Genomic DNA, 26,723 nt, shown 5'->3' on the forward strand with positions numbered 1-26,723 from the left:
CTTTGACAATTTGTATGAAACATGACCAAAAAATGCTAATGTTAGACCTGTACTTGTGGACCCGAGTAAGGAAATCAATAGATAAATAGTGGATAATTTTTTTTTGTTTTCCTCCATTTGTGTAAATTTTTTTTGTAAAGTAATCAAAATTACACATGAAGTAAAATCGATCATGGCGGTTTTAAAGCGGTAGAAAAGTGACAGATAACCATGATTGCTGTTCATTTAACTTAATGCTTCAGCATATTATTAATACGAGTTCAACTTTTAGGTAAGCTTCAGATAATGTTTTTATTATTTCACATCATCGATAATTATAACTAAAAATTGTTATCTAGATATAACAAATTGATTCAAGAACATCAAATAATCAATTAGGCAAACAAAAGCATCTTTGCTAATTCATTAATTGTTACTCTAAACAACCATTTTGCAAAATTTAATGAATCGATCGATCTTTTTCATTAAAACTAAAGTTATCATCATTGACACGTTCAAAATTAAAAATATATTAAGAGTGATATTCATAAATCTGTAGTTGTCTTTATCTTAATGTAAACATAACCTTCTTTTTTTTCTTAGTCACTTCATCAAAACATAACTTTTTGAACGAAAATCTTTTCGAGAAATATCAAAAACGAAAATTGGCAGAAATTATCACAAATATCATCAAAAAGTCACTTTTTGGCTCCCATAAACCGTTCCTTAATTGGCCAAGTCATTTTTAGGATGACAGAACCAGTTATTGATGAAAATCTCTATAGCCGCCAAATTTATGTTCTTGGCGTTGATGCAATGAAAAAACTTGCTGCTTCATCTGTATTAATTTCAGGTATGGGTGGTCTTGGTGTTGAAATTGCCAAGAATGTTATTCTTGCAGGTGTCAAAAATGTCACAATCCATGACCGTAAGAATTGTCAACTCAGTGATCTTGCATCAAACTTTTACTTAAAAGAATCATCAATTGGACAAAACCGTGCTTTAGCATGTTTAAGTAGTTTAACAAGTTTAAATGATTATGTTACTGTTTGTGCCAAAACAGATGAGCTCACAGATTCTTTCCTTAAAAATTATAATTGCATTGTCATTACTGATTATCATAAAGAATCAGAAATACAAAGAATTGCCGAATTTTGTCATCAAAACGGAATCAAACTTATTCTTACTGAAACACGTGGTGTTTTCGGATATGTTTTCGATGATTTTGGTGAAGAATTTGTTGTTAATGATCCAACAGGTGAACAACCAACACGATTTTTGATCTCAATGATTACCAATTCTGAAAATGGTGTTGTTACAATTGATGAAGATGCACAACATGGTTTAGGTGAAGGCGATTATGTCAGGTTTGAAGAAGTTGAAGGCATGACAGAGCTCAATGGCAAAGAATTTCCAGTCAAAGTCATTGATTGCCGTCATTTTTCAATTGGTGACACACGTAATTTTGGCAAATACACATGTGTTCATCGAAGTGGTTATGGTAATCAAGTCATCAAACCACTTGTAATGAAGTTCCAACCACTTAAAGAAGCTGTTAAGAACCCAGAGAACATCCAAATTTTTGATTTCTGTGCATTTGGCCGAGATCAACAAGTTATATTAGCATTTTTAGCATCACAACGACATATGGAGAAGAGCAATCTTGACACGCCCGAAGTATCAGCGGAAGATCTTCTTCAATGTGCCAAAGAAATCAATGATGAGGTTAAACTTGTTGAAGAAATTGATGAAAAACTTTTAACTGAATTTGCACGTGAATCGACAGCAGTTATATCACCTACATGTGCGACATTTGGAGGTATTGCAGGTCAAGAAGTCCTTAAAGCAGTTTCTGGTAAGTTTACACCACTTAAACAATTTATGGGTGTTGGATATGTTGAATCATTACCAAAAGAAATTAAATATGTACCACAAAATGATCGTTATGATCCATATCGATTAGTCTTTGGTAATGAACAACAAGAAGTCATGCAAAACCTTCGCTACTTTATGATTGGTGCTGGCGCATTAGGATGTGAACAACTTAAGAATTGGGCATTGATGGGCGTAGCGACAAAAGGAAATGGAAAAGTCTTTTTAACAGATATGGATAACATTGAACGATCCAACTTAAATCGACAATTCTTATTCCGTAATTCTGACATTGGTAAAATGAAATCAGATGCAGCAGCAACTGCAGTATTAGCAATGAATAATGAATTAAGGATAGAACCACAACAAAATAGAATTGGCCCTGAGACAGCAGCCATATATAATGATGACTTTTATGAAGCATTAAGTGGTGTATGTAATGCATTAGATAATGTTCAAACACGTTTATACTCTGATCAACAATGTGTCTTCTATCGTAAGCCATTATTAGAAAGTGGTACATTAGGACCTAAAGCACATTACCAAATCATTATGCCAGACATGACTGAAAGTTATGGCTCACAACCAGATCCACCAGAAAAAGGTATCCCAATGTGCACATTACATAATTTCCCATCATGTATAGACCATACATGTATGTGGGCACGTGATGTATTTGGAGGATTATTTGAACAACAACCACAATCAGTTAATTCATTATTAACAGATCCAAATTATATTGACAAAATGCGTAATGCAGAACCTGCAACACTTATAGCTACATTAGAAGCAGCTAAAGAAATGTTCATCACTAACAAATGTGAGAATTTCGATGATTGTATTAAATGGGCGCGTAATAAGTTTGAAGAATTATTTAATTATAAAATTAGAGATTTACAAAATCAATTCCCTGAAGATGCAGTAACTAAAGAAGGTTTACCATTTTGGACAGGTTCAAAGCGTTATCCGACACCATCAGAATTCGACCCTAATAATCAATATCATTCTGAGTTTGTTATAGCTGCATCAATAATCCGCGCACGAATTTATGGAATTCAACCAGATGCAAATGTTAACATTCCAGAGCGTGCAGCACAATTCGAAGTAGCTCCATGGAAACCAAGTTCAGCTAAGATCGTTTTAGATGATGATAACAATGAACAAAAAGAACCTGAACTTCCATCAAATGTCGATGAAATTGATACACTTGTCAATGAAATTAAACCTATTTTAGGTCAAAACCTTAAACTTTATCCAGAAGAATTCGAAAAAGATGATGACTCTAATGGCCATATGGACTTCATTGCAGCAGCTGCGAATATTCGTGCAATCAATTATCAAATTACACCAATTGATAAACTCGAAATTAAGAGAATCGCCGGAAAGATCATTCCAGCAATTGCTACGACTACTGCAATGATTTGTGGTCTTGTAGCATTAGAAATGTATAAAGTTCATTCACTCGATAAGAAACCAATTGAAGAATTTAGATTCGGCTCAATTAACCTCGCAATTGATATGTTCTCTTTAAGTGAACCAATTAAATGCCAAGAATTCACTTGCGCTGCTAATGGTATCAAATATACATTATGGGATAAATGGGTTATCGAAGGAGATTTAACATTGCAACAATTCATTGACGCTGTTAAAGAGAAGTATTCACTCATTGTCGATATGATATCTGTCGGAAGAGGTCTCCTATACGCTTCGTTCGATACTAAAAAGGCACAGGAAAGACTCAACAGGAAAATATCCGAAATTTTGGTGAGCGACTTCAACCAGGAGCCGCTGAAGGAAGGCCAGAAGTTCATAAGAATCGACGCCGCATGTATCGATGAGAACGATGTCGACGTGGAAACACCGCCGTTCCTCCTTAGGGTTAAATAAAGATGAAACATTTCAGCAATTCACTTTGTAGTATACGCTGTGTGCTAATGATTGAACTCTTTCACTGTTTTGATTTATTTGTACATAATGAACGACGGCAATTTGCTGTGTCTCATCAAACATAAATTTTTGTTGTATCTTGTGTAGATAGTGCTATATTAATAATTTTAATCGTTACCCCAATATATTTTTATATAAATATATTATTTCAATGAAAGTGTTTGGTTATCACAAAGCAATTAATAATTTTTTTTATGGAATTATATTTATAAGCATTGGATAGCTCAGCACTACTAATGTGTATTCAAAAATTGAATGGGGAACAATCGTTTGTTGCTCAATTGCCAATCAATTTCCCTATCGGTCAGACACATCACATTAACACAAAGCACAATTTCCATATTTTACCGAATAAATCGAACCGAATGTTGTTATGCAACAGATTGAAACATAAACATTTGGTTTCATAGTTCTGTTTAACTTATAATTTAATTATTTTAATTTGTATGATCATTATCTTCAATCATAGATACATCTATTTCGCCTCCCATCTTTGTCCCCTTTGTTTCCTTCAGCATGAAGATTGCGAATAGTGAAGAAGCCAACAAAATGGCCGCGTAGAACAGAAATGCTCCGAAGTAACCCATTGAGTCTCTCATCGATGGCCACGCGAACATTACAATGGACACAAAGATCCAGTTCACTGCGGTCATTATTGAGCACACCAACGAACGCACGCTGTCGGGGAAGAACTCCGGTATGTAGAACCATGGGATAGGGCCTAAGCCGAGACCGAACGCGAAGTTATTCAAGAAGAGACATATCACGGGAATTACTGCCGAAAGTTGCAACTTTTGGTTAACAGCAGCGAGAATTAATAGCACGCACTGACTCGCGGATGACAAAAGCCACGAGGGCTTACGACCGAGCTTCTCAACAAGGAATGTCGAGATGGCAGTGGATACAAACCCGGCTAAGCCGACAAGGAAAGACGCAACTTTAGGACTGATCGATGAGCCGGAATCCTTAAAGATCGTCTCGAGGTTGGATAGAAGGGCATTACAGCCTGAGAACTGTTGGAAGAACATTAATAAAAAGGATGTTAGAAGTGGAAGGATAAATTTTCTTTGGAAAAGCGATTCGGATTTGTTGTTTTCAAGGTCATTATATTGGTTCTTTTGTCGCTCATATACTGGGGATTCTTTAACAAACCAAATAAGAATGATTAGAAGTCCTGATGGAATTAATGAAATATAGGCAATGGTTCGCCACTCAAAAAAGATACCCCACATATATGTAAGACATGAACCAGTTGTAACACCTAATTGATTCATAGCACCAAAAGCTCCACGAAGTTCATCTGGAGCTAATTCAGTAATGTACATGGGACAAACTTGACTGAAAGCCCCAATGGCAACACCACAAATACATCTAGCGATAAAGGCTAGCCAGTAAAAACTTTTCCGAGTAATAGCAAGACAGAGCCAGGAAATGAAAGATATAATTGCAGTAACAAAAAGTGGATATTTTCTTCCGAATTTTGTAACAAAAATATTCATTAAGCTACCACCAAAAATGGCACCAATGGATGCTAATGTATTAAAAACTGTTAATAAGGTTTCATTTAGATCCAGGTCTACTTTAATTCCACGCTCTGCTGGGCTAAAATATGCCATAACATGCCCAAATGTAATAGAACCGAATAAGATGACGAGTGTGTAGAAAAGTTCAATTCTGCAAATGTTCACCATGTAAATGTTATATGATAACTTTTTGCTAGCTTTACTTATAACAATGGAAAATTGATTACAGCAATAAACGTGTGATAGTGTCACTTTAAACTGTCGGATGAAAAATAAGCGTACATTAACGTGTTTTGCCTTAACGTACATATTTTGTATGGGGAAAAGTGACAGTAATATTTGGTCACTTTTCCTTAATGTTACGCATGAAGGAGTTCCACAAGTAGAATAGGCAAAAAAATTGGCCCTACAGACTACTTAGCAAATTTAAAGAAACAGAAATGATTCTTATTATGATTTAAATTTTTATTCGTCGATATAAGGGAATTCAGGGAACCAAAATCCAAAATTATCATTTTTATGTTGCCTGGCCTGATCACTTTTAAGATCATAATCATATGATACATAGTTATTTTTGATCCATGGGTGGTTGAGAGCTTCTCTAGCTGTTACTCTATTAAAAGGATTTGTATCCAACATTTTTAAGATTAAGTCTTTGGCTTCATTCGAAATTGGGGGATTGGATGGAAATGAATCAATTTTAATTCCATTGACAATTTGTTGAAACATAACACTTTGATCAAATGGATTAAATGGAACAAAACCTGTTAATATGTAATACATGATAACTCCGGCAGCCCAAATGTCAACAGAATAAGAGTATGTTTCATTACGAACAATTTCAGGAGCCCAATACAATGGAACTCCGAGTTGTTGTCGAATAGAATTAGATTGGGTTGCATCAGCAGCTATTGAGAAACCTGTTAATCGAATAAAATTAAAATTTCCAGAATTTGATAATAGAACATTATTTAAATTGATGTTTCTATGGACTATACCTTGCTGATGAAGAGCATCTATGGCATGTAGAAGTTGATACATTATTTGACATCCCATTTTTTCGTCAAAATATTGGTTAATCCCAACATTTTCAAGAAGATCTCCATCTTGTAAATCAGTAATAATTCCAACATATGTGCCATCTATGGATTTTATTTCAGCAAGAAACTCAATTATGTAATTATTATCAATTTCCTTAAGTTTCTTCAAAGTAAAAATCTCATTGTTGATATAAGGTACATATTCTTTGTCATTTCTTATGAATTTAACAGCAACTTGAGAATTAAGAAAAACGCCTTTATATACTATTGAATACGAATTACCATTTATATTTCCAATAACTTTGTAAAATTTGAGGCTACGTGGTGTTAATAAGAAACCATTTGTATCACAATAGTCCTTGAAGGCAGGGTCTTCCATCATTTTGTAGGAATTAAGTTGTGCTTTTGAATAAAGAATTTGGCACAAAAAAAAAATTTCTGAAAGGATACGATCAAAATCAACTCAAACGCCAATGAGAATTTGCCAACTGGAGAAACAAAAGAAATCTGACATGATTTAATTTGCGTAAGCATGCTTCAAACATTGATTCAGTTGAGGTGCTTAATTTTGTTCTACCCAATTATCAAATTAATTTCCAGCTGAATTATTAATCATGCGTGATCTAAACAATTTCTAAATTTGTATTCATCTGTGATGTAAATCAGATTTTAATTTAAATTATTATGCTACATATGGCCATTAAAAGTTGCCCATTGGAAATCAAACTTCAGATTTCTGTATAAAATTAATGAAAAATTTTATTAAGTGAAAAGTTTTAAAAGTCATATAGAAAATACCCATCGTCATCGAAACCAGTATCTTCATAAGAGTTACTAATTTTATTTTTGAGCTGCGAGGCGATATATGGAACATAATTATCAAACCATGGGTGGTTGAGAGCTTCTCTAGCTGTTACTCTATTAAAAGGATTTATATCCAACATTTTTAAGATTAAGTCTTTGGCTTCATTCGAAATTGGGGGATTGGATGGAAATGAATCAATTTTAATTCCATTGACAATTTGTTGAAACATAACACTTTGATCAAATGGATTAAATGGAACAAAACCTGTTAATATGTAATACATGATAACTCCGGCAGCCCAAATGTCAACAGAATAAGAGTATGTTTCATTACGAACAATTTCAGGAGCCCAATACAATGGAACTCCGAGTTGTTGTCGAATAGAATTAGATTGGGTTGCATCAGCAGCTATTGAGAAACCTGTTAATCGAATAAATGGATAATTTCCATAATTTGATATCAAAACATTGTTTAAATTGATATTTCGATGAACTACACCTTTCTGGTGAAGAGTATCTATAGCTTGTAGAAGTTGATACATTATTATAGCTGCCGTTTTTTCATCAAAATGTTGGTTAATTCCAACATTTTCAAGAAGATTCCCACCTTGCAAATCAGTAATGATCCCCAAATAGGTGGCATCTGTGGATTGAATTATATCAATAAAATCAATTATGTAATCACATTTACCAAACATCGTTAAAGCATTGTACTCATTGTGGAAAGTTTGTAGGTTGTCTTGGGTATTTTTTATTAGCTTTATGGCAACTTGAGAATTTTCATAGTTAGCTTTGTATACAACTGAATATGAATCATTATCTCCTCCAATTTTTTGAACAAATGTGATTTTTTTAATTCCATCTTTATTGAAATAAGTTTTCCGTATGGGGTCTTCCATTTGTGCAGCAAAAGATGTTTTAAACTTTTTTCAAATTTAAGTGGTCACCCAAAAATTTATCAAAAAATTGTGAATCAAACAAGGGCACCCCTCATAATAAGGCATTTTTTGTTGGCAAATTCTCTGTTTGTATGAACAAAGGATGTCAGTATAAAGATATTCATTTTTATTTTTCACGAATAAATTTATAAAATGTTTGAGCAACAATAATTGGAAGAACAAGAGTTACCTCTGCGTAAACCTTTACCGGTTTTGCTGTGGTTGCTATTTTACCCCATGAAACAGCTTCATCTGGTCTTGCTCCAGAATCACTTCCATCGTATTCAGAGCTCGTATTAATATAAACAGAAAAGTCTGCTCCATTTCGGTACAGATTTGCATTCATGATATGATGTTTTATAACTCCACCACCAAGGATGATTGTACCTGTTTTCTTTGCCCAAACAGCTTCATCATTCATTGCACGGATGTCTGCTACTATATCAAGTATTAAACCAGGATGTTCAAAAGAATGGAAATATAACATATCTCCAATCGATCCATCAGTAAGGGCTGGCGAATAAACATGAATGTCGTTTTTTGCTGCCCAATACCAAACAGATTCTTCGTTATTGATTTCAAGTCCAAGACGATGTATCATTTTCGATGGAGTCCATTTGGTGCCTTGTTTTTGTTCTTCAAGCATCTTGTCGAAAATAGGCATGATCCAGTCTTCGAACTTACAATAATTAGAGTTTGGAACTATAAGATTTCCAGTACGATTTAAACCTCTGCTACGAAGATTGGCACCATCAAGCTCAAACTGGCCTAAATGAGTCGGCGCAAGGCACTTGATTAAATCTTCTTCAATTCCTCCAGCTGAACAAACAATAACATCAACCATTTTATGCTTAACAATAAATTTTACAATTTCTCTTAGACCACAACTGATGATGTTTGATGTCATACCCATAAAAATTTTACATTCTCGTGGTTTTGTTTTGACTTCTGGACAGCCGATTCCATATATCTTTTTTTCATCAACTTCTCCTGGTTTAAATTTGAAGTGAAGCATTTCATTAATTTGATCAATCGCAAGACCAAGGTTAGTTGCTTGGAAACCAGTATATAGATAAGATTTGAATAAAGCATCAAAATCAATATCTTTATCTGCATCAAATTCATAACCTTTACAAACAGGTGAATTAACAACTTCGCTGTCCACAAAAACTGATGATGTCGCAATTTCTGGAGCACTTGTCGCCTCGCTCATGAATTAAAATTTCGGGATTGGTCGTGGCTATTCAAAGACCGTTAAATAAATTTGAAATTCACCAAAATTTAATCGTCATCGATAAATTACTCAAAAAAAGCTATAGCTTATTATCGATAATTTTTTTGAATGAATTACAATATAACTTTTTAATAAATAATTGAAATTAAATTCAAGCTTAATTTTTTTTGAAATTCAAACACATTTACTGGTAGTTCCATGTAAAAAACATTGCAATTAGTTAAAAATCACCAACAGCAATTCTATTAAAAAATAAAGTGTTTTATTAAATAATCACCACAAAATTAATGTGTCTCTGTGAAGAGATTTCTGCCCAATATAAAACACTATAAAAAAGATGATTTCTTTTTCATCAGTTAATTATGGACTTTAAATAAAAAGAAAATCGTATGTACAATTTCTTTCGTTGACATATAATTTCAATTTTTTTTTAAAGGAGGAATTTACATTAATTATGTGAAAATATAATAAACCTTATGATTGTTTAAACATTATATTATTTCTTTTTTGAAATTTACAGCAAAAAAAAAAAAAGAGAAATTTAAATTTTTTTCTTGTTCATATTTTGAGATAGCCGATAGGTTTTCTGTTGGCTTCGGGCCACACACATGATGGTCGAAAACGAAGTTGAAGACTATATTCTTGCGGCTGTAAAGGATATAGAAGAATGTGATTCACTTGAACTTCTCAAGAAAATTCAAAATGATAAGCCAGGATTAGTTGAAAATCACCAACATCTTCATTCATTCTTAGTTTCTCTTGAAAGCAAACAATTAATTAAACTTGTTGGCAAATCGCGAACAGATTATTTTCTTACTGAAGAAGGTCAACTTTATGCAACTGAAGGTACCCCAGAATATTATTTTGGTAAAATCATTTCTGAAAACCCAGGTCAATCTGTTAAAGATGCAATGAAGCTTGTTGCACAGAAGCTTCCATCATGTTATTCAAAGCCAATTCCAACACAAGATGACAAAAACAAGAAAGGCAAAAAAGGATCTGGTCCTGATCCAACAGTAACAGCATTTGGTAACGCCAAGCAACATGGTTACATTACTGTTGATAAGAGCAAATGTGTTTTACCAGGAAATCTTGAACATGATAAAGTCAAAGAAATGCTTAACATTTTTGTTAAGGACTCATCTAAAGTTGACAAGAAGTTCACAGATGAAATTATTAATCGTAGAAAGCTTGTTGCTCCAACCACCACAAAATGGTTTGGCATTGTCAAAGATGTCAAATACAAGCCTTCTATGAGCCTTGTACCAAAGCCTGTTGCCGAACTCACCGAGAAAATGGTTAAAAGCGGTGAATGGAAGGATGTTGAATTTGCACCACTTAACTTTGAAGCTATGGGAGCAAAGATTGATTGTGGCCATGAACATCCACTTCTTCGTATTCGATATGAATTCCGTCAAATCTTCCTTCAAATGGGATTTGAAGAAATGGATACATCACATTGGGTTGAATCATCATTTTGGAACTTTGATACTCTTTTCCAAGGTCAGCAACATCCATGCCGTGATATCCAAGACACATTTTTCATATCTGATCCGAAATATGCAAAGAAGATTTCCGACCATGAATATTTTGAACGTGTCAAAAACGTCCACGAGAAAGGTGATGGAGTTTCTATTGGTCTTCGCTATAAATTTGATGAAGAAGTCCCTCTTACGAACATCATGCGCACACATACGACAGCAGTTTCATCACGTTACCTTAAGAAACTTGCTGACGAATATAAGAAAACAGGTGTACTGAAGCCAAGTCGATATTTCTCCATCGATCGAGTATATCGTAACGAGACACTTGACGCAACACATCTTGCAGAATTCTTCCAAATCGAAGGATTAGTTATTAAAAAAGGCGCTTCACTTGCCGACCTTATGAGTTTGATTAAGGAATTCTTCTCACGAATAGGCCTTACAGAGATAGAGTTCAAGCCAGCGTATAACCCATACACTGAACCTTCAATGGAAATCTTCGCTTATCATCCGGGGTTAGGAAAATGGATCGAAGTCGGTAACTCAGGAATGTTTAGACCAGAAATGTTGGGGCCAATGGGTATCCCACCTGAGTACACTGTCGCGGCGTGGGGATGCTCATTAGAAAGGCCAACAATGATTGAGTTCAAGATAGATGAAATTAGAAAGTTGGAGGGCCCTTTGGTTTCATTCGATTTGATCGAAAACGCATCGATCGCACGTTTGACATTCTAAACGAACTCAAATTTATATTTTTGATATTTGTTATTTGTCCATATTAAATGTCTAATTTCGTATGCATTTAATAGTATTTCAGTAACATTTAGGAAGATTAATGTATCCAATTGATGAGTGTTCACAATACTCATGGCAAACACATACATTTACTAAATCAAATTCATTTATTAATTTAAATATTTTTACTAATTCATTTCCATTTGAATATTTATATGACAAAATTATTTATTACATAAACATTAATTATATTTTTAATTGGATCATATTTAATTAACAAGAATACGCTTCGCGTTGTTTGAGTTGCAAAGCAAACAATAAGATATAATATATATGTTTTTTTGTGTAATATATTTTCAAATAAACTCATTGAGAAATAGATTTAAAATTATAAAAAAGTTAAGAGTAAAAAAGAAAAATATCGAAAGTTGGAAAATTTGTTTCTTTTTCATGTAACTTTTGTAAATTATTAATAATATTGGGTTGAATAAAATCAATAACATTACATCATTTCTGGTATAACCCAATGATTCGATATCGGTAAAAGTACTTTTAAAATATGCTCAAAATTTTTATTTTATGATAATTTTTAAAATATTTAGATATTCCTTTTTTTTTTGATTCTAACTACTGAATGCTTAATCATGAATTGATCAATTACTGAAAAATATCTTTAGCATTAATATCAATTCCTTCTTGTTCAAGAAGTAATTTAACTATCATTGTATGACCTCTTAAAGATGCTAACATAAACGCTGTTTGAAATAATTTAAATAATTTCCAAATATTATTTTGAAATAGCAAATAATTAAAATAAATTTTAATTAAAACATATAAATATTTTTAGCATTAATATCAATTCCTTTTTGTTCAAGAAGTAATTTAACTATTTTTATATGACCTCCTACAGCTGCACACATAAGTGCTGTATTAAATAATTTGAATAATTTCCAAATATTATTTTGAAATAGCAAATAATTAAAATAAATTTTAATTAAAACAAATAAATATTTTTGATATTAATATCAATTCTTTTTTGTTCAATAAGTAATTTAACTATTTCTGTACAACCATTTGCAGATGCATACATAAGTGCTGTTTTAAATAGTTTAAATAATTTTCATATATTATTTTGAAATATCAAATAAAACAAATAAATTTCTTTATCATTGATATCAATTCCTTTTTGTTCAAGAAGTAATTTAACTATTTCTGTACGACCATTTTCAGATGCATATACAAGTGCTGTTTTAAATAACTTAAATAATTTTCAAATATTACTTTGAAATATAAAATTATTAAAATAAATTTTAAATAAAACAAATAAATATTTTTAGCATTAATATCAATTCCTTTTTGCTCAAGAAGTAATTTAAAGATTTCTGTACGACCATATTCAGATGCACAAATAAGTGCTGTTCTAAATAATTTAAATAATTTCCAAATATTATTTTGAAATATAAAATTATTAAAATAAATTTTAAATAAAATAAATAAATATCTTTAGCATTAATATCTATTCCTTCTTGTTCAAGAAGTAATTTAACGATTTCAATATGACCATTTTCAGATGCTAAAATAAGTGCTGTTTTAAAATGTTTAAATAATTTTCAAATATTATTTTAAAATATTAATTTTATTAAATAAAAATTAAATTAAATAAATAAATATCTTTACTATTAATATCAATTTCTTTTTGATTTAATATATATTTAACAAGTTCAACATTCCATGATTCAATCGAACATTTTAAAATATTTTTTGGGATTTCATTTTCTTTCAGAAAATATTTGACGAGATATAAATTTCCAGTTTTTGCTGATTCATTTATAATCGATTCATTAATTTTCATTCCTTTTTTTTCTAAAAATGCAAAAATTTTATAATTATCATATAAAATACATTTTGTTCCTAATTCTTCCAAACTCCTAATTTCAACAATTTTATTTTCATAAAAATATTTAAAGATATTATTTCGATGAAATTCTATTGCTGTTTCATATGCACCTTCAAATGATGAATGATTTTGTTCACATAAATGAATGATTTCTTCATTTTCACCTGCAACTGCATATTTACCTGTGTTATTTACATTTGAACCATTCATAAGTAAATATTTAAAACATTTAACTGATCCAAAAAATGCTGCATAATCAATTAATGAAACATTCCAATGGTTAATAAATGAATGTCTTTCATAAAGTGATGGTTCAATTGTTTGATTAAAATCAAAATTTGTTTGTGATGATATTTCTTGAAGTTTTTCGATTTCATCATTTCGAATTATTTTTGCAATTTCATTCGGATTAACACCTTCTTTAATTAATTGCTTATGAAGTTCCCAATCATTCTGAGAAAGTTCTTCACAATTTTCTATGAGTTGTCTTAAATATATATCTTTACGCAATGATATAATCTCTTTTTCTGACATGTATTGTGCAAAATATGGAGCTTTTGGGATATTTTTCGATTCAATGAAATTATGTTTAATCATGTTATATAGAATAAATCTTGATTCTTGTGTATCTTTTTTGATTAGAAAAGATGTAAGGGCATTAAATATTGATGACTTGCATTTATTTCTTTCTTCTAATGCTTCAATCTCTTTAATAAAACCCAAAAATGTCTCAATGTCAATTATTTTTATAACAAATAATAAATAAGTTATTTGTGAAACAAGTGTATTAAAAGAAATTGGATAAGTATCATCAAATCCTTCAAAAATTTGTTTTGCTTTTTGACAAATATTTTCTTTGTTCAGACCAAAAATTATGTTCATGATAAACATAATTTTTTCATATTCATTTTGAGAATTTTTATCTGTCTGTTGTTCAGTAATCATTTTGTTTTATTGACAACTGTCAGTTGCTTCCCTATTATCGACAGTTTTCTTGATTCAAAATCGAAACAGAAATATCTTTGCAAATACTAACTCTAAGCCAATGTACCCAAATTAAAAACACTTTATTCATTATATTATCATTACGTTGAATATTATCAGAGAATGCTAGGCCAACTCTGTCCTAAATAGAAATATCATTAAAAAGATCTCTTAAATGGCTTGTTGCTTATGTATAACAAAATTAATTTTTAGTTCAATCATTTAAAAATTAAAAATAGTTAAAAACAAACTTTGTTTTTATTACATAACAAGGTAATTAAGGTAATTAAGGTAATTAAAGAAATATTACTTCTTCATTGCTATCCAACGTATAAAATTTTCTATTATTTTGTCAATCGTTATAATCGTGCATGATATTGCATAGACATTGCGCCCGCTTGAGAATTTGAAGCTTTAATATTTCCGGCGATCTTTTTCTTCTCGACAAATTTGTACTGCTGTTTAAGAAATTAGGGGACAGTTGATGAATAGTAATATGCGTCATTTTGATAAGCATCTGTTATAACTGATGACGATGCAAAAACTAATAACTGCAGTTGATATTAAAGTCCATTGATAAAAAGCACTTTCATTAGTTTTTTCTACATCTGAAATTACAACGTGTTCAGTAACCGTCTTGTCATCATATGAAAGTAAATTCATTTGTCGTTTTTATATTCTATTAGCATTTGTACATTATGTATTGCAACAGAACCTAATAAAGCTGTAGGCCCATCAAGCGATATAATGTTCGTTCGACTTTATAGGATGAGAATGCAAGCCTAAGGAATACAGCTCCCAAACGACCGTTTTTTTTGACGTTTGTTTTTGAAATTGTTCAACGTTAAAATAATTTCAATACAGTTACTGAATTATTTGAATGATATACAAAAACGTTTAAATATTTAGAAAGGTGATGATTACGTTTAAAAATAAAGAAAATGTTATTTTATTTCATCTGTCTTATAAAGGCAGAGACATATTGTATTTATGAAAGTGAATCCAGTCTAACAAGTGAATGTTCAAATGCGATCAATGTAACTTCTTCAACATTTAATTCTGAAATATATCAAAATCAAACTAATGTTCAGCTAAATTTATTCACACAATTATCAAATGATGTATATGCATATGACAATTGCCAATATTTTTCAATAAATTCTATTACAACAAAATACAATGTTAACATTCATTTAAATTCCACACATATGTTTATTAATTTTATTCTTCAAAATTCAAACGTTATTATTCAAGATGATTCTGGGTTAGGATATTTACGTTTTGATTTTTTTTTGTGTTCATTATCTGATATTAGTTTTCCACAAAATCAATCATATAACCTGCGTGCTAAAACAGCTCAGTTATCCCTTGACAATTTTGAACGTTTTCGAACGGTACAAGTCGAAAGTATAAATTTTGGAATAATTGATCCTTCAAATCTTCAAAATGATAAATCTTATACTTTTTTACCTGGCAACAATCCTCCTGATGTTTCAGCTTATATCCAGAAAAATTCAGAAATAATTTTTGGAAGTTATAACATTTCATTCAAACAAACATATTCCATCACATTTAACATACAAGAAGGATCTTCATTTACTATTAATATCTTTGGGAATGAATATATTCTTTCTTGTATGAATAATATTCAGATAAATGATTTTATTCCGATACAAATTAACCCATGGTCAAACATTCGTCCACGAATAGTATTTAGTGGATTTAATTGGCCAATAGGGTGTAGAAAAATATCTGTTGGTAACTTTGCACTTGGTGTTGACTTTGAAATTTCAGGAAGTAATATTCCAATTAATATTGATGCTTATAATAATTATATTATAAATGTAAATTTAAACAATGCATCAATTCAAGGTTCGATTAATATGTATGATTCAATTCAAATACAAACCAATTTAGCAGTACCAATTAATTTTTCTTTTTATTCATTAGAAAGAGTTTTAAACGGTAATTTTCAGTTAACATATCCAAATTCTATCGGCCTAATCATTGAAAAGCTCACAAATACTGATTATTTTTCTACACCATTATCAGTTATATCTAAATCAATTGATTCTAATACAATATCAACCAAAAATTCAATTTTAAGTTCAAATGTTAATGTTAATGTTGATTTAATATTAAATGAAGATTTAACTGTATCAACAATAACTGGAATATTTAATTATAATTCTGGAACAAAAACATTAAATATTAATTCAACAATAGGAAACGCACCAAATATTTTAGGATATAATTTGCTTATTAATAATAAAATTCCATTATTTTGTAATATTTTCAACATAAATTGTAATGAATGGAATATATTAGAAAATGGTTTACAATCAAGTAAATATGTAAAACAATGTTTTAATTATATAAATTCTATGGAATGTATTGGCATTAATACCAATACATTTTCTTCTGATTTTATTCAAGCAATTTGTATATCTTCTCAACAAACAAATTGTCCACAAACACATATAAAATTAACAATTGAAGATATACCATATTTAGAAAATGTTATTGATAATAATGTTAATATATTTATAATATCAATTTATGATTCATGTATAGATACACAAATTATACGTTTAGCAAGTTTTCCAACAAATTCTATACTTATAATTAATGGAAGTGATTCAATTCCAAATATTTATATTGACATTTCAAATAATGCAAATAATTTAAATTATTTTTGTATCAATAAATGTCGTGTAATGTTTACAAGTGGCTCAATAATTCAATCAACAACATTTCTAATGACTGATTGTGTATTAGTTAATCAACCAAAATCAATTTTAATTAATTCTAATAATGTTATAATAGATTATTCAACAATTATATTAATGAATTATACTGGAAATTTCCAAAATTTAGATTTATTTATAAGTAATACTGAAAATGTTATTTCATTTACTTCAACAGAAATTTTAATTAATAATATAAATCGATTTAATTCTAATAATATTATTATACATCCATATTCTCAAACACAACTTTATTTAAATTGCTTAGAAAATACTATTAAAGGAATTACAATAGATTTTCATTCATATAACGTCAACAATTATTTTAGTGTTCATGAACCAATTCCTAATTCAGTAGTTGAATTAATTTTTAATGGAACTTGGGACAATATTAATATAAATGGAAATATGAGAATTAATTTTGATATTGTTTCAGGTATAATTAATTATGTACCTATATTAAATATCCCAATTCTTTGTTATGGAACTAATTTCCAATTTCTTGTTAATTCTACAAATTATCAAATTTCAGATAATATCGAATTATATGGAACACAAACTATAAATTATGGAGATAATGGTTATATTACATATTCAAATGTTAATATAATATCTAATTCAACATTTACATATTTAACGAATGGATTTCATGCAAATTATTTAACAATTAATCCAAATGTTTCATTTAATGTAAACAAAGCACAAATTACAAATATTAATATGTCTGAAGGGTCATCATTAACAATAAATAATTTAGAAAATAGTAATTTGGATATTACAATGTATTTTGAATTTGATTCATTTCCTTATATTGATATAAATAATATAAATATAAATCGTTTAAATTTAATATATGTTAATAAAATTAATAATTTTACTAAATATGTCAATAAAAGATATAATTTAATATGTGGAATTAATATTAATTGTTCAACTTTAATAAATAAAATTACATATAATACAGGAAATAATAACATAAATAATTTACTTAGAACAGAATGTATAGAACCCGATTATTCATATCGTTCATGTTTAAAAATATATTTAACTGATATTCCAACATTTACATCTAATTCTAGTTCTAACTCATGGATTATAGTATTAGTTATAAATATTGTAATAATTATAATTATCGTTATTATAATATTAATTTATATCTTTAAAATCAAAAAGAAATCAAATTCATTAAATCTTAATCAAAACGAAACAAATGAAATTATCCAAAATAACGACGAAAATAATAACAATAATAATAATAAACAAACACCAAAAGTACCATTAAAACGAAACACAGAAAACAATAATACCACAAAAAAATCAGACAAAAAACAACAACCAAATATACCTTTAAAAAGAAACAATTTAACCATGGTTAGAAAGATAACATTTGAAAGTAGTGAAGATGAAACTACTTCAACGTCATCGTCATCATCCGAAATCGAAATTCTTATTAACAAGAAAGCACCTGTACCAAATTTACGGAAGATATATAATTAATTAATTATATATCAATATCTTTCTCGTTTGAATTAATCGATTCGTATATAACATTACCAATACTTCTAACAGAAGAAGAAGCATCTTCTGATAAAAGTTGTGCGACTTGTATAGCATTTTTCCTAATTTCATTATCATTACCGATTTGAAAGAACTGAAGAATCAAATTCGAAAACGCTGCACGTGCTTCAGGTGCATCTTTTAATTTGTCTGATTTCATTTGATTTATTATTGTGTCTAAAAATCGCGCGTCTTGTGACATCTCTAATTCTAAAGGTTTTATAATGTCACATAATTCTGTTGCTCGAGTAACAACAAGTGTCTTTTGATCAGGAGTTTCATTTTCGATTGTGTTTATTAAAATATCCATAAATTCTTTCATATGATTATGTAAATATTCATAAATGATTTGATTATTATTTTTCGCCCATTGAGAAAATGAAAATATTATTTGATCTTTATGTAATTGCACTTTATATAAATGGAATAATGTGTCTAAGCCATTATTTTGTTCAAGTCGAATTCGAACATTTTTATTATTAGAATGTAAATTTACAAATTCTAAAAATAGAGGGATTGCTAATGATTTTAATTTATGATTGGTACGTATTATATATGTTAAAAATGGTATTAATGGCGCAATGGATGCAAATTTATTTGTACTTAATGAACGTGATAAATTAAATAATGCAGAAAAACATATATTTAATGTGGGATTCATAGTAAATTGATCATAATTGTTTTTGTCGATTTTCAAATATTCTGATAACATTTTGGCTAATTCTGTTTCCCAAAGTTTAGAAACGACATCAGGATTTAATGTTAAGTTATTGATCATTTGCATGATAAAGAATAAATTCCAATCAGAAAGACCTATAGCTGACGCAGCTTTATTCTTAGTCCATTTAAATCGCGCACGTTTAAAGATTTTATCAATGAATTCTGGAGTCGCCATTTTTAATTTAACGAGTGTATCGGCGTTTGAAAAAGTTTCGAATATCTTGCACAACTTTTCGAGAAGAATTTGATCGTCCGTTTCTACATATCGATCAACTAAATGATCAATTAAATTCGATTGAGCCATTATTCGAGCAAAACATGATTTAGGTGTATCACATTTAAATGTAAATACACTATCGATAATATCCACAACAAAAATTGTGAATTTAGGATATTTCAAATATGGATGTAACTCAAGAATTTGTGATAACTTCGTAAGTCCTCCTGCAGCTATAAACATTTGAAGTGGTTTCATTTTAACTGCGCAAATATTTCGTAATATTTTTAATGATTTTATTTGTATGTTTTCGGAATATTCAGGTTCGACTACATATTCAAATAAATATGGTAATATACCGATGATACACATAGATATTAACATTTCCATATTCCCTTTCGATGCATATATTATCATTGGTAATGCAATCTCAAGTAATTTTTGGTTATGTGTTTGAACAATTTCAACAATTGGTATAACTCCATGATATACCGATAATTGTTCTTTAACAAATTTCTCTTTCTTGAAAGTATTAATTAAATTATCACATGATGCTTTAACTTGTGATTCCATATCAGGATTATCAATCATTTGAAGAATAGAATTTAATGTTGTGATTGTATTCTTCATGACTTTAGTTTGTTGATCAAATTGATCATCATCATCTTCAAAAATATCATCAAGATTTTTAGGTATTCCTTTTCGATTCGTTTTAGTTGGTTGTGTTAGAACTAAAGAAGTTAAAGGTTTCGAATTGTTTGAATCAGAATCATCGAAAACATCAAATCCATCATCACTCGAATCATTATCATCTTCTACAAAGTCATCAAGTGTTTGAACTTCATTATTTTGATCAATTTTATCATCGGATTCATCATTATCATCAAGACTAAGAAAATCAACTTTGTTATTAAATGTTTGTGATTTAACCATTGGTATTAATGATGCTTCATCACTACTATCAATATCAAAACCATCATCATCATCTGCAAATGCAAGTAATGCATCACTATCATTTTTCGCTTTATCGGAATTATCAAATAAATCATCAGATGATTTCTCAATAAAATCATCAATGTGAGCCGATAAACTTTTTGAAATGTTTACATTGCCGTACTCATTTCTTAAATTTCGTTGAATCCATCGTGAATTAATTAATTCATCAATAGTCTTCCGAAAGGTTACATCACGCGTAAGACATCCAAGAAGAAATTCTTTAAAGTCACTCGAAATACCATCTGGAAGAGGTGTTTCTTGATTTTGAACAATTTTAAACATGGCAGGAATAGGAGCAAGATTAAAATATGGTGGCTCACCTGAAAACATTTCAATGGCCGTGATCCCAAGAGACCAAATGTCACTCTTTTCGGTGATTGGTTCCATATTAATAACTTCAGGGGCTGACCAATATGCTGATAATTGTGTGCTCATGTCTGCTTGATGAGCGGAATCATTTATATTAACAGAAATTCCAAAATCTGATAGTTTTGCTATGTTATTGCTAATTAATATATTTGCTGCCTTTATGTCGCGATGAATAATTGATTGAGAATGTAAATATTTTAGGCCCAGTAAAACTTGGTATATGTATGTTGCTGCTAAATGCTCACCAAAATTAGTAAATTTTTTTTGCATATGTTGGAGAGATCCTCCTTCAGCAAATTCCATAATAATATATAAATAATATTTTGTTTTATGTGAACCAATATACTTAACAATATGTTCATTATTTAAACCAGACATTAGTTCAATTTCATTTTGAATGCCAGTAAGATTGCCTTTTGCTTTTTGAAGAGCAATGGTTTTAATTGCAACAAGGCCTCCTGTGTTTACATCAAGTCCCTGGTATACACTACCAAATGCACCTTTCCCAAGCTTATCACCTAATTGATAATTTTCAAAGTTTTCTGGTTCCACATTACATTCTTCTTCTTTTGGGAGTTCAATTGTTTTTGTTTTAGTTTTGGAACTCTTTAATTTTCTTCTGATCTTTTTTGCTGGCATTAAAAAACTGTCTTTGGTTTCAAGGCACCCCGTAATACGTTGGAATAGTTCATATCACATTTCATAAAAAGGACCGCCAAGAATTCTTAACTGAAAATGCACGACCACAGATTTTAATTAAAATCTTCCATGTCAAATTCTTGGAGCAATGCTAGGTTTAGTGATGGTGAAGATGAATACCACAATAGAAATAATTTTCACAATAATGGAAGGAATAATTCAATGCCAAGATCACGCTCTTTTAATATTGAGAGAAAAGACCATTTTGGAAACAAACGCTTTGGAAAAGGTATGAATTTTTCAAGTGGACCACTTCGAAAAGAACCTGTTGTTGGTGTGAAGATGGATATTCAAATAACACCTACAGCAAGCCCTGAAGAAGAGAAAAAATTCTTTAAAGATAATTTAATTAAAATCATTGGAGAAAATTGCCCTCCAGCAGCACTTACATTTGAAGAACTGAATCTTCCAGGTTCAATCATGAAACAAATTCAACAAAATCAATGGGTTAGGCCATCACCTATTCAATCTATTTCGATGCCAGTTGCCTTTGCAGGTCGAGATCTTATTGGTATTGCCAAAACAGGATCTGGAAAAACTGGTGCATTCATTATTCCAGCTATGGTTCATATTAAAAGACAACCACCAATGCAAAGAGGTGATGGTCCAATCGCTCTTGTTTTATCACCAACTCGAGAACTTGCTCAACAAATTAGTGAAGTTGCCTCAAGCTTTGCGGCAGGAATTGGTTGTAATGAATGCTGTATTTTTGGTGGTGCAGGTCGTGGTGCCCAAATATCCCAACTTAGGAGAAGTCCAGCACTCGTTATTGCAACACCAGGTCGATTAATTGATTATATGGAACAAGGAATTATTACCACGGAAAGAATCAATTTTTTAGTCTTAGATGAAGCAGACAGAATGCTTGATATGGGTTTTGAACCACAAATCAGACAAATCATTGAAAACATTAGCGAAGATCGACAGACCATGATGTTTTCGGCTACATGGCCAAAAGAAATACGCCAGCTCGCGAAAGATTTTCTCAACAACCCTATTCACATGGTTATTGGTTCCAATGAGCTTACAACAAATTCTGCCATTACACAAATTATTGAAAAAGTTGAAGAATTTGAAAAGATGAACAAAATCATTGAATTTTTGAAGGACAAAACCGATAAAAAAGTTATCGTCTTCACCAAAACTAAAAGAAGTGCTGATAATTTATCAGATGCATTAGATAGTCGAGGTATTCCATCAATGTCAATACATGGAGACAAACCACAAAATGAGCGAGAATATATTTTACATAAATATAAAGAATGTAAAGCAGGAGCACTTGTTGCAACAGATGTAGCTGCACGTGGTTTAGATGTTTCTGATATTGACATTGTTGTTAACTTTGATTTTCCTGGTGACATTGAAAGTTATATTCATCGAATTGGAAGAACAGCACGTGGAAGTAATAATGGAATGGCACTTACATTTTTCACAGATGAAAACAAAAACATGAGTCGTAAACTCGCTAAAGTTTTGACTCAATCAGGGCAGACAGTACCAGATTGGCTTCAAGAGCTTGCAAAACAAACTCCAAGAGGTGCATCTCGTGGAAGTTTTCGCGGCGGAAGACAATTTGGACATAATAATGGCAGACGTAATAATTTCTTCTTTTCTTCATCTAAAAAATATTAATTTAATAAAAAATAAATTAGATATAAAATAAAAATAGTTTTCGTTATAATTTCTACTGAAAAATGTTTAAATTTAAACTATATATTAAATAAGACAAATTTTTTTTTTTTTATTTTATTTCAGCATAAAATTTCTCTTCAGAAAAGTGTTTAATGAATTGAAAAATATTATATCGAAAATCATTACAAAAAATATCTTAAGTAAAAAAGTAAAAATTTTTTTTTCGACGCAAATTTATCTCAGGTAATGTATTACAGACAAAAGTTTTTACTTGCAGAAATTTGAAGGGAACCGTTTTTTGAAAGAATTTTTTGAAAGTCTTGCTTAATGCATTGAAAAAGTTATTATAAGATCTTCTATCCAGCTGAACAACAATTCATGAGCCGTTCCTCCCCAATTATCGATGAAAACAGCTGGATCTTACCAGAGGGAATCAAAAAAATACCTCAGCTTGGTATAACATATTCAAAAACTATAATTAATTTATGGATAAATTATTTCGAACAATATCCTGATGCTTCTCCTGAATTAGAACAAAAAGCAGATCAACTAGCTTTACAAGGATTTCCAAGAGAAATAAGAAAGCTTGCATACTTGAAAATATCAAAAGCTGAAGATACAATTATCAACACAATTCCTTTATCATCAAGCTTATCAACCGACCAAATCAACGCATTCAAGAAGCAAATTCACAATGATGTTGAAAGAACATATAAAAACTGTTTATGGATGCATGATCCAAATAATCGACTTAGGATCGAAAACTTACTTGTTCGTTACATTATGGTTGATGAAGGTCTTGAGTACACTCAAGGGATGAATTTTTTTGCTGCGATTTTCACACAAGTTCTTGATGATTGTGAAGCATTCTGGACCATGTACAATCTTTTTAATGACTACAAGCACAACCAATCCTTTGTAATGCACGCTGACATGACTGGTCTACTTCATCATCTTGATGTGCACAAAAGATTTTTGAAAAAACGTCTTCCGAAGATTTCCAATGTTTTAGAGCAGTTCAAAGTCGAGCCCATCCTATATGCGCCCGTCTGGTTCCTTTCTGGAGGGTTAGGTAATCAAATGCCATCATCTATGATATATCTGATAATGGATCGATATGTTTACTTTGGACAAAGAAGCACTCACTCGCTTTTGCTGGCAATGATGAAGACACAAGAAGCCCTAATTTTGAATGCTTCTTCTTCACAAGAAATTTTCCAGGCAATTAATAGCATAGGATTATTGTTCTTCAAAATTAACCTTAAAAACTTCATTGAATGCTGGAATGAACTTATGATATCACAGGATGAGTATGAGGATGAAGTCGGTGATGATTTTTGATATCGATGTATATGTAATAATTATTTATAAATTTAGTGGCTAATCTAATTTTGATGTGTTTTTTGTTGTAAATTCATTTTGTTTTGTCATTACTTATTAAACATATAGTATATTATTCAATGTTTTGGTTCTATTTGCGAAATCAAAAGATGGAGAACCCAAAGTTTGAAATCATTTTAACCTCCAAATTGTTGTGCTCAGTTGTACTTTTTCTGATTATTTATTTCATAATGTTGATTAATTTATACCAAATTATATATCCTAAAAGAATGAACGAAGGTCTCGTAGCTCAGTCGGTAGAGCGTTGTGCTGATAACGCAAAGGTCTAGGGTTCAAGTCCCTGCGGGACCAATTTTTTTCATTTTTTTAATCTCGAATATTTTTAATTAGGTTCAATTCAAATATTTCATTTTACATATTGCCTCCCACCAGACCAGATCAAACCCAAAGGCTCAGAAACTTGGGACAACACCACCTGACGAATCAAAACAAATTAGATATTGATTTTTTACAAAACATTGAAGAAATTTTACAAGTCACCAATTACAATATATGAGATGAAATGAAAACGATGTCCTTCCCCTTTCACTTTTGATATTTCCCTTTGAGCTATGGGATAATATACTTATAAAGCCTGCCATGTAGATGATCATCTTCAATTTTAATAATGGGCGATATTTCGTCCCATTTGAGTTATGCAATGGATATATATTAACATTACCAAATATTAATCAATTATTTAAAAGAATGGATTACATGCTTATGCTCCATGTGATAATTACAGCTAATTTATATATTACACCTCGTATTTTCAAACATGTTGGCACTAAATATGCTCTCAGTCTTCATAATTTAGAAAACCAACAAGATGATTGGTATGATAATTTTATTGAATGTTTAGATCCTTTCGTTACAAGAATTAATCAATACAAAAATGATAGGAGAAAGGAGCAGAATTGCAAAAAACAGGATCTATATTATGATGATCCCAAAAAATGTTGAGAAAAAAACATATTCTATAACCTCTTATTGTTATAATATTTCACAGAAGGATACAGAATATTATAATGATATATGGTCTAAAATTTCATATTTCCAAAAAGATGAAGAATCTATCTGGAATAATTTGAAACTGATCAATGAAGAAGATTTAGACCTATTCTGGTCAAATGTAATGAACATAAAACATCTTACTTTAGATCGATTATTAAAAAGAAAGTTAAACTCAGCTCATGGTTTAGATGGTCTATCTCATGCAGTATTCTCTGAATGTCCAAAATGGGCTTCAAAATATTTTGAAATTACTTCAAGAGCACCAAATGTTTTCCAACCCATTGGAAAACTTCCAAAGTAGTTATAATTCACAAACAAATGATGATCCCAAAAATTGTAGTAATTGGAGACCAATTACAATTACTGCAACTAGTTAGAAAGTTCATCATAATTCAAATCGCTTTCGCCTTACAACAATATGATTCGAAATTGAATATCATCTCTAATTACCAAAAATATTTTATTAATGGTTATAATGGTTGTTTACAACATACAGCTACAGTTCAAGAACTTACCAATTATGTTAGTTAGACAAAAAAAAATATTTATATTACATTCATTAATTTATCGAATACTTTCGGCGAAATTCCTCATGAATTTATATTCAACAATTTAAAACATTTAGGTTTTGATAAAACTTTTATTAATATTTTTAAAAATTGTTACAGTGACTCTTTTAATATAATTCGAACTATGGAATTTAAATCAAAAAAAAAAAATCATCCTTAGGAAAGGTGTTAAACAAGGATGTTCAATTTCTCCTTTATTATTTGATATAGCAATTGACCCTTTATTTAGAGTTGTCAATTCTAGACATAAGAACGAAGGAGTAAATGAGATAGTTATTCAAGCTTACGCAGATGATATTCTTTTGATTAGTAAATCGGAGAATGGGATGAAAATATTATAGAAATTGTAGACAATATTTGCAATTATGCAAAACTTAAAATCACTG

At 30.1% G+C, this 26,723-nt stretch overlaps 9 protein-coding genes across 9 annotated transcripts; 4 read left to right on the top strand and 5 right to left on the bottom strand.

Annotated features, from left to right (window-relative positions):
• Window positions 1-729: 729 nt before the first annotated feature.
• On the top strand, window positions 730-3,738 carry GO595_009087 (Ubiquitin-like modifier-activating enzyme 1; the record flags this gene model as incomplete). The annotated part of the gene is made up of 1 exon (XM_067922733.1): window positions 730-3,738. The coding sequence occupies one exon, from the start codon at window positions 730-732 to the stop codon at window positions 3,736-3,738; it is 3,009 nt and encodes a 1,002-aa protein (XP_067770707.1).
• Window positions 3,739-4,235: 497 nt separating this feature from the next.
• On the bottom strand, window positions 4,236-5,489 carry GO595_009088 (major facilitator superfamily transporter; the record flags this gene model as incomplete). The annotated part of the gene is made up of 1 exon (XM_067922736.1): window positions 4,236-5,489. The coding sequence occupies one exon, from the start codon at window positions 5,487-5,489 to the stop codon at window positions 4,236-4,238; it is 1,254 nt and encodes a 417-aa protein (XP_067770708.1).
• Window positions 5,490-5,786: 297 nt separating this feature from the next.
• Window positions 5,787-6,743, bottom strand: GO595_009089 (calcium/calmodulin-dependent protein kinase type II subunit alpha-like; the record flags this gene model as incomplete). The annotated part of the gene is made up of 1 exon (XM_067922737.1): window positions 5,787-6,743. One exon carries the CDS (start codon window positions 6,741-6,743, stop codon window positions 5,787-5,789), a length of 957 nt encoding a protein of 318 aa, XP_067770709.1.
• Window positions 6,744-7,137: 394 nt separating this feature from the next.
• Window positions 7,138-7,707, bottom strand: GO595_009090 (Calcium/calmodulin-dependent protein kinase type II subunit alpha; the record flags this gene model as incomplete). The annotated part of the gene is made up of 1 exon (XM_067922738.1): window positions 7,138-7,707. One exon carries the CDS (start codon window positions 7,705-7,707, stop codon window positions 7,138-7,140), a length of 570 nt encoding a protein of 189 aa, XP_067770710.1.
• A 523-nt stretch (window positions 7,708-8,230) lies between these two features.
• On the bottom strand, window positions 8,231-9,316 carry GO595_009091 (deoxyhypusine synthase; the record flags this gene model as incomplete). The annotated part of the gene is made up of 1 exon (XM_067922739.1): window positions 8,231-9,316. One exon carries the CDS (start codon window positions 9,314-9,316, stop codon window positions 8,231-8,233), a length of 1,086 nt encoding a protein of 361 aa, XP_067770711.1.
• Window positions 9,317-9,945: 629 nt separating this feature from the next.
• GO595_009092 (phenylalanine--tRNA ligase alpha subunit) lies at window positions 9,946-11,556 on the top strand (the record flags this gene model as incomplete). The annotated part of the gene is made up of 1 exon (XM_067922740.1): window positions 9,946-11,556. One exon carries the CDS (start codon window positions 9,946-9,948, stop codon window positions 11,554-11,556), a length of 1,611 nt encoding a protein of 536 aa, XP_067770712.1.
• A 7,129-nt stretch (window positions 11,557-18,685) lies between these two features.
• Window positions 18,686-21,682, bottom strand: GO595_009093 (MAP3K epsilon protein kinase 1-like; the record flags this gene model as incomplete). Its single annotated transcript, XM_067922741.1, has 1 exon — window positions 18,686-21,682. One exon carries the CDS (start codon window positions 21,680-21,682, stop codon window positions 18,686-18,688), a length of 2,997 nt encoding a protein of 998 aa, XP_067770713.1.
• Window positions 21,683-21,811: 129 nt separating this feature from the next.
• GO595_009094 (DEAD/DEAH box helicase family protein) lies at window positions 21,812-23,374 on the top strand (the record flags this gene model as incomplete). The annotated part of the gene is made up of 1 exon (XM_067922742.1): window positions 21,812-23,374. One exon carries the CDS (start codon window positions 21,812-21,814, stop codon window positions 23,372-23,374), a length of 1,563 nt encoding a protein of 520 aa, XP_067770714.1.
• Window positions 23,375-23,752: 378 nt separating this feature from the next.
• Window positions 23,753-24,715, top strand: GO595_009095 (TBC domain containing protein; the record flags this gene model as incomplete). Its single annotated transcript, XM_067922743.1, has 1 exon — window positions 23,753-24,715. One exon carries the CDS (start codon window positions 23,753-23,755, stop codon window positions 24,713-24,715), a length of 963 nt encoding a protein of 320 aa, XP_067770715.1.
• Window positions 24,716-26,723: the final 2,008 nt, after the last annotated feature.

This window comes from Histomonas meleagridis, assembly GCF_020186115.1.
Source record: "Histomonas meleagridis strain 2922-C6/04-10x chromosome Unknown contig_84, whole genome shotgun sequence".
NCBI lineage: Eukaryota > Parabasalia > Tritrichomonadida > Dientamoebidae > Histomonas > Histomonas meleagridis.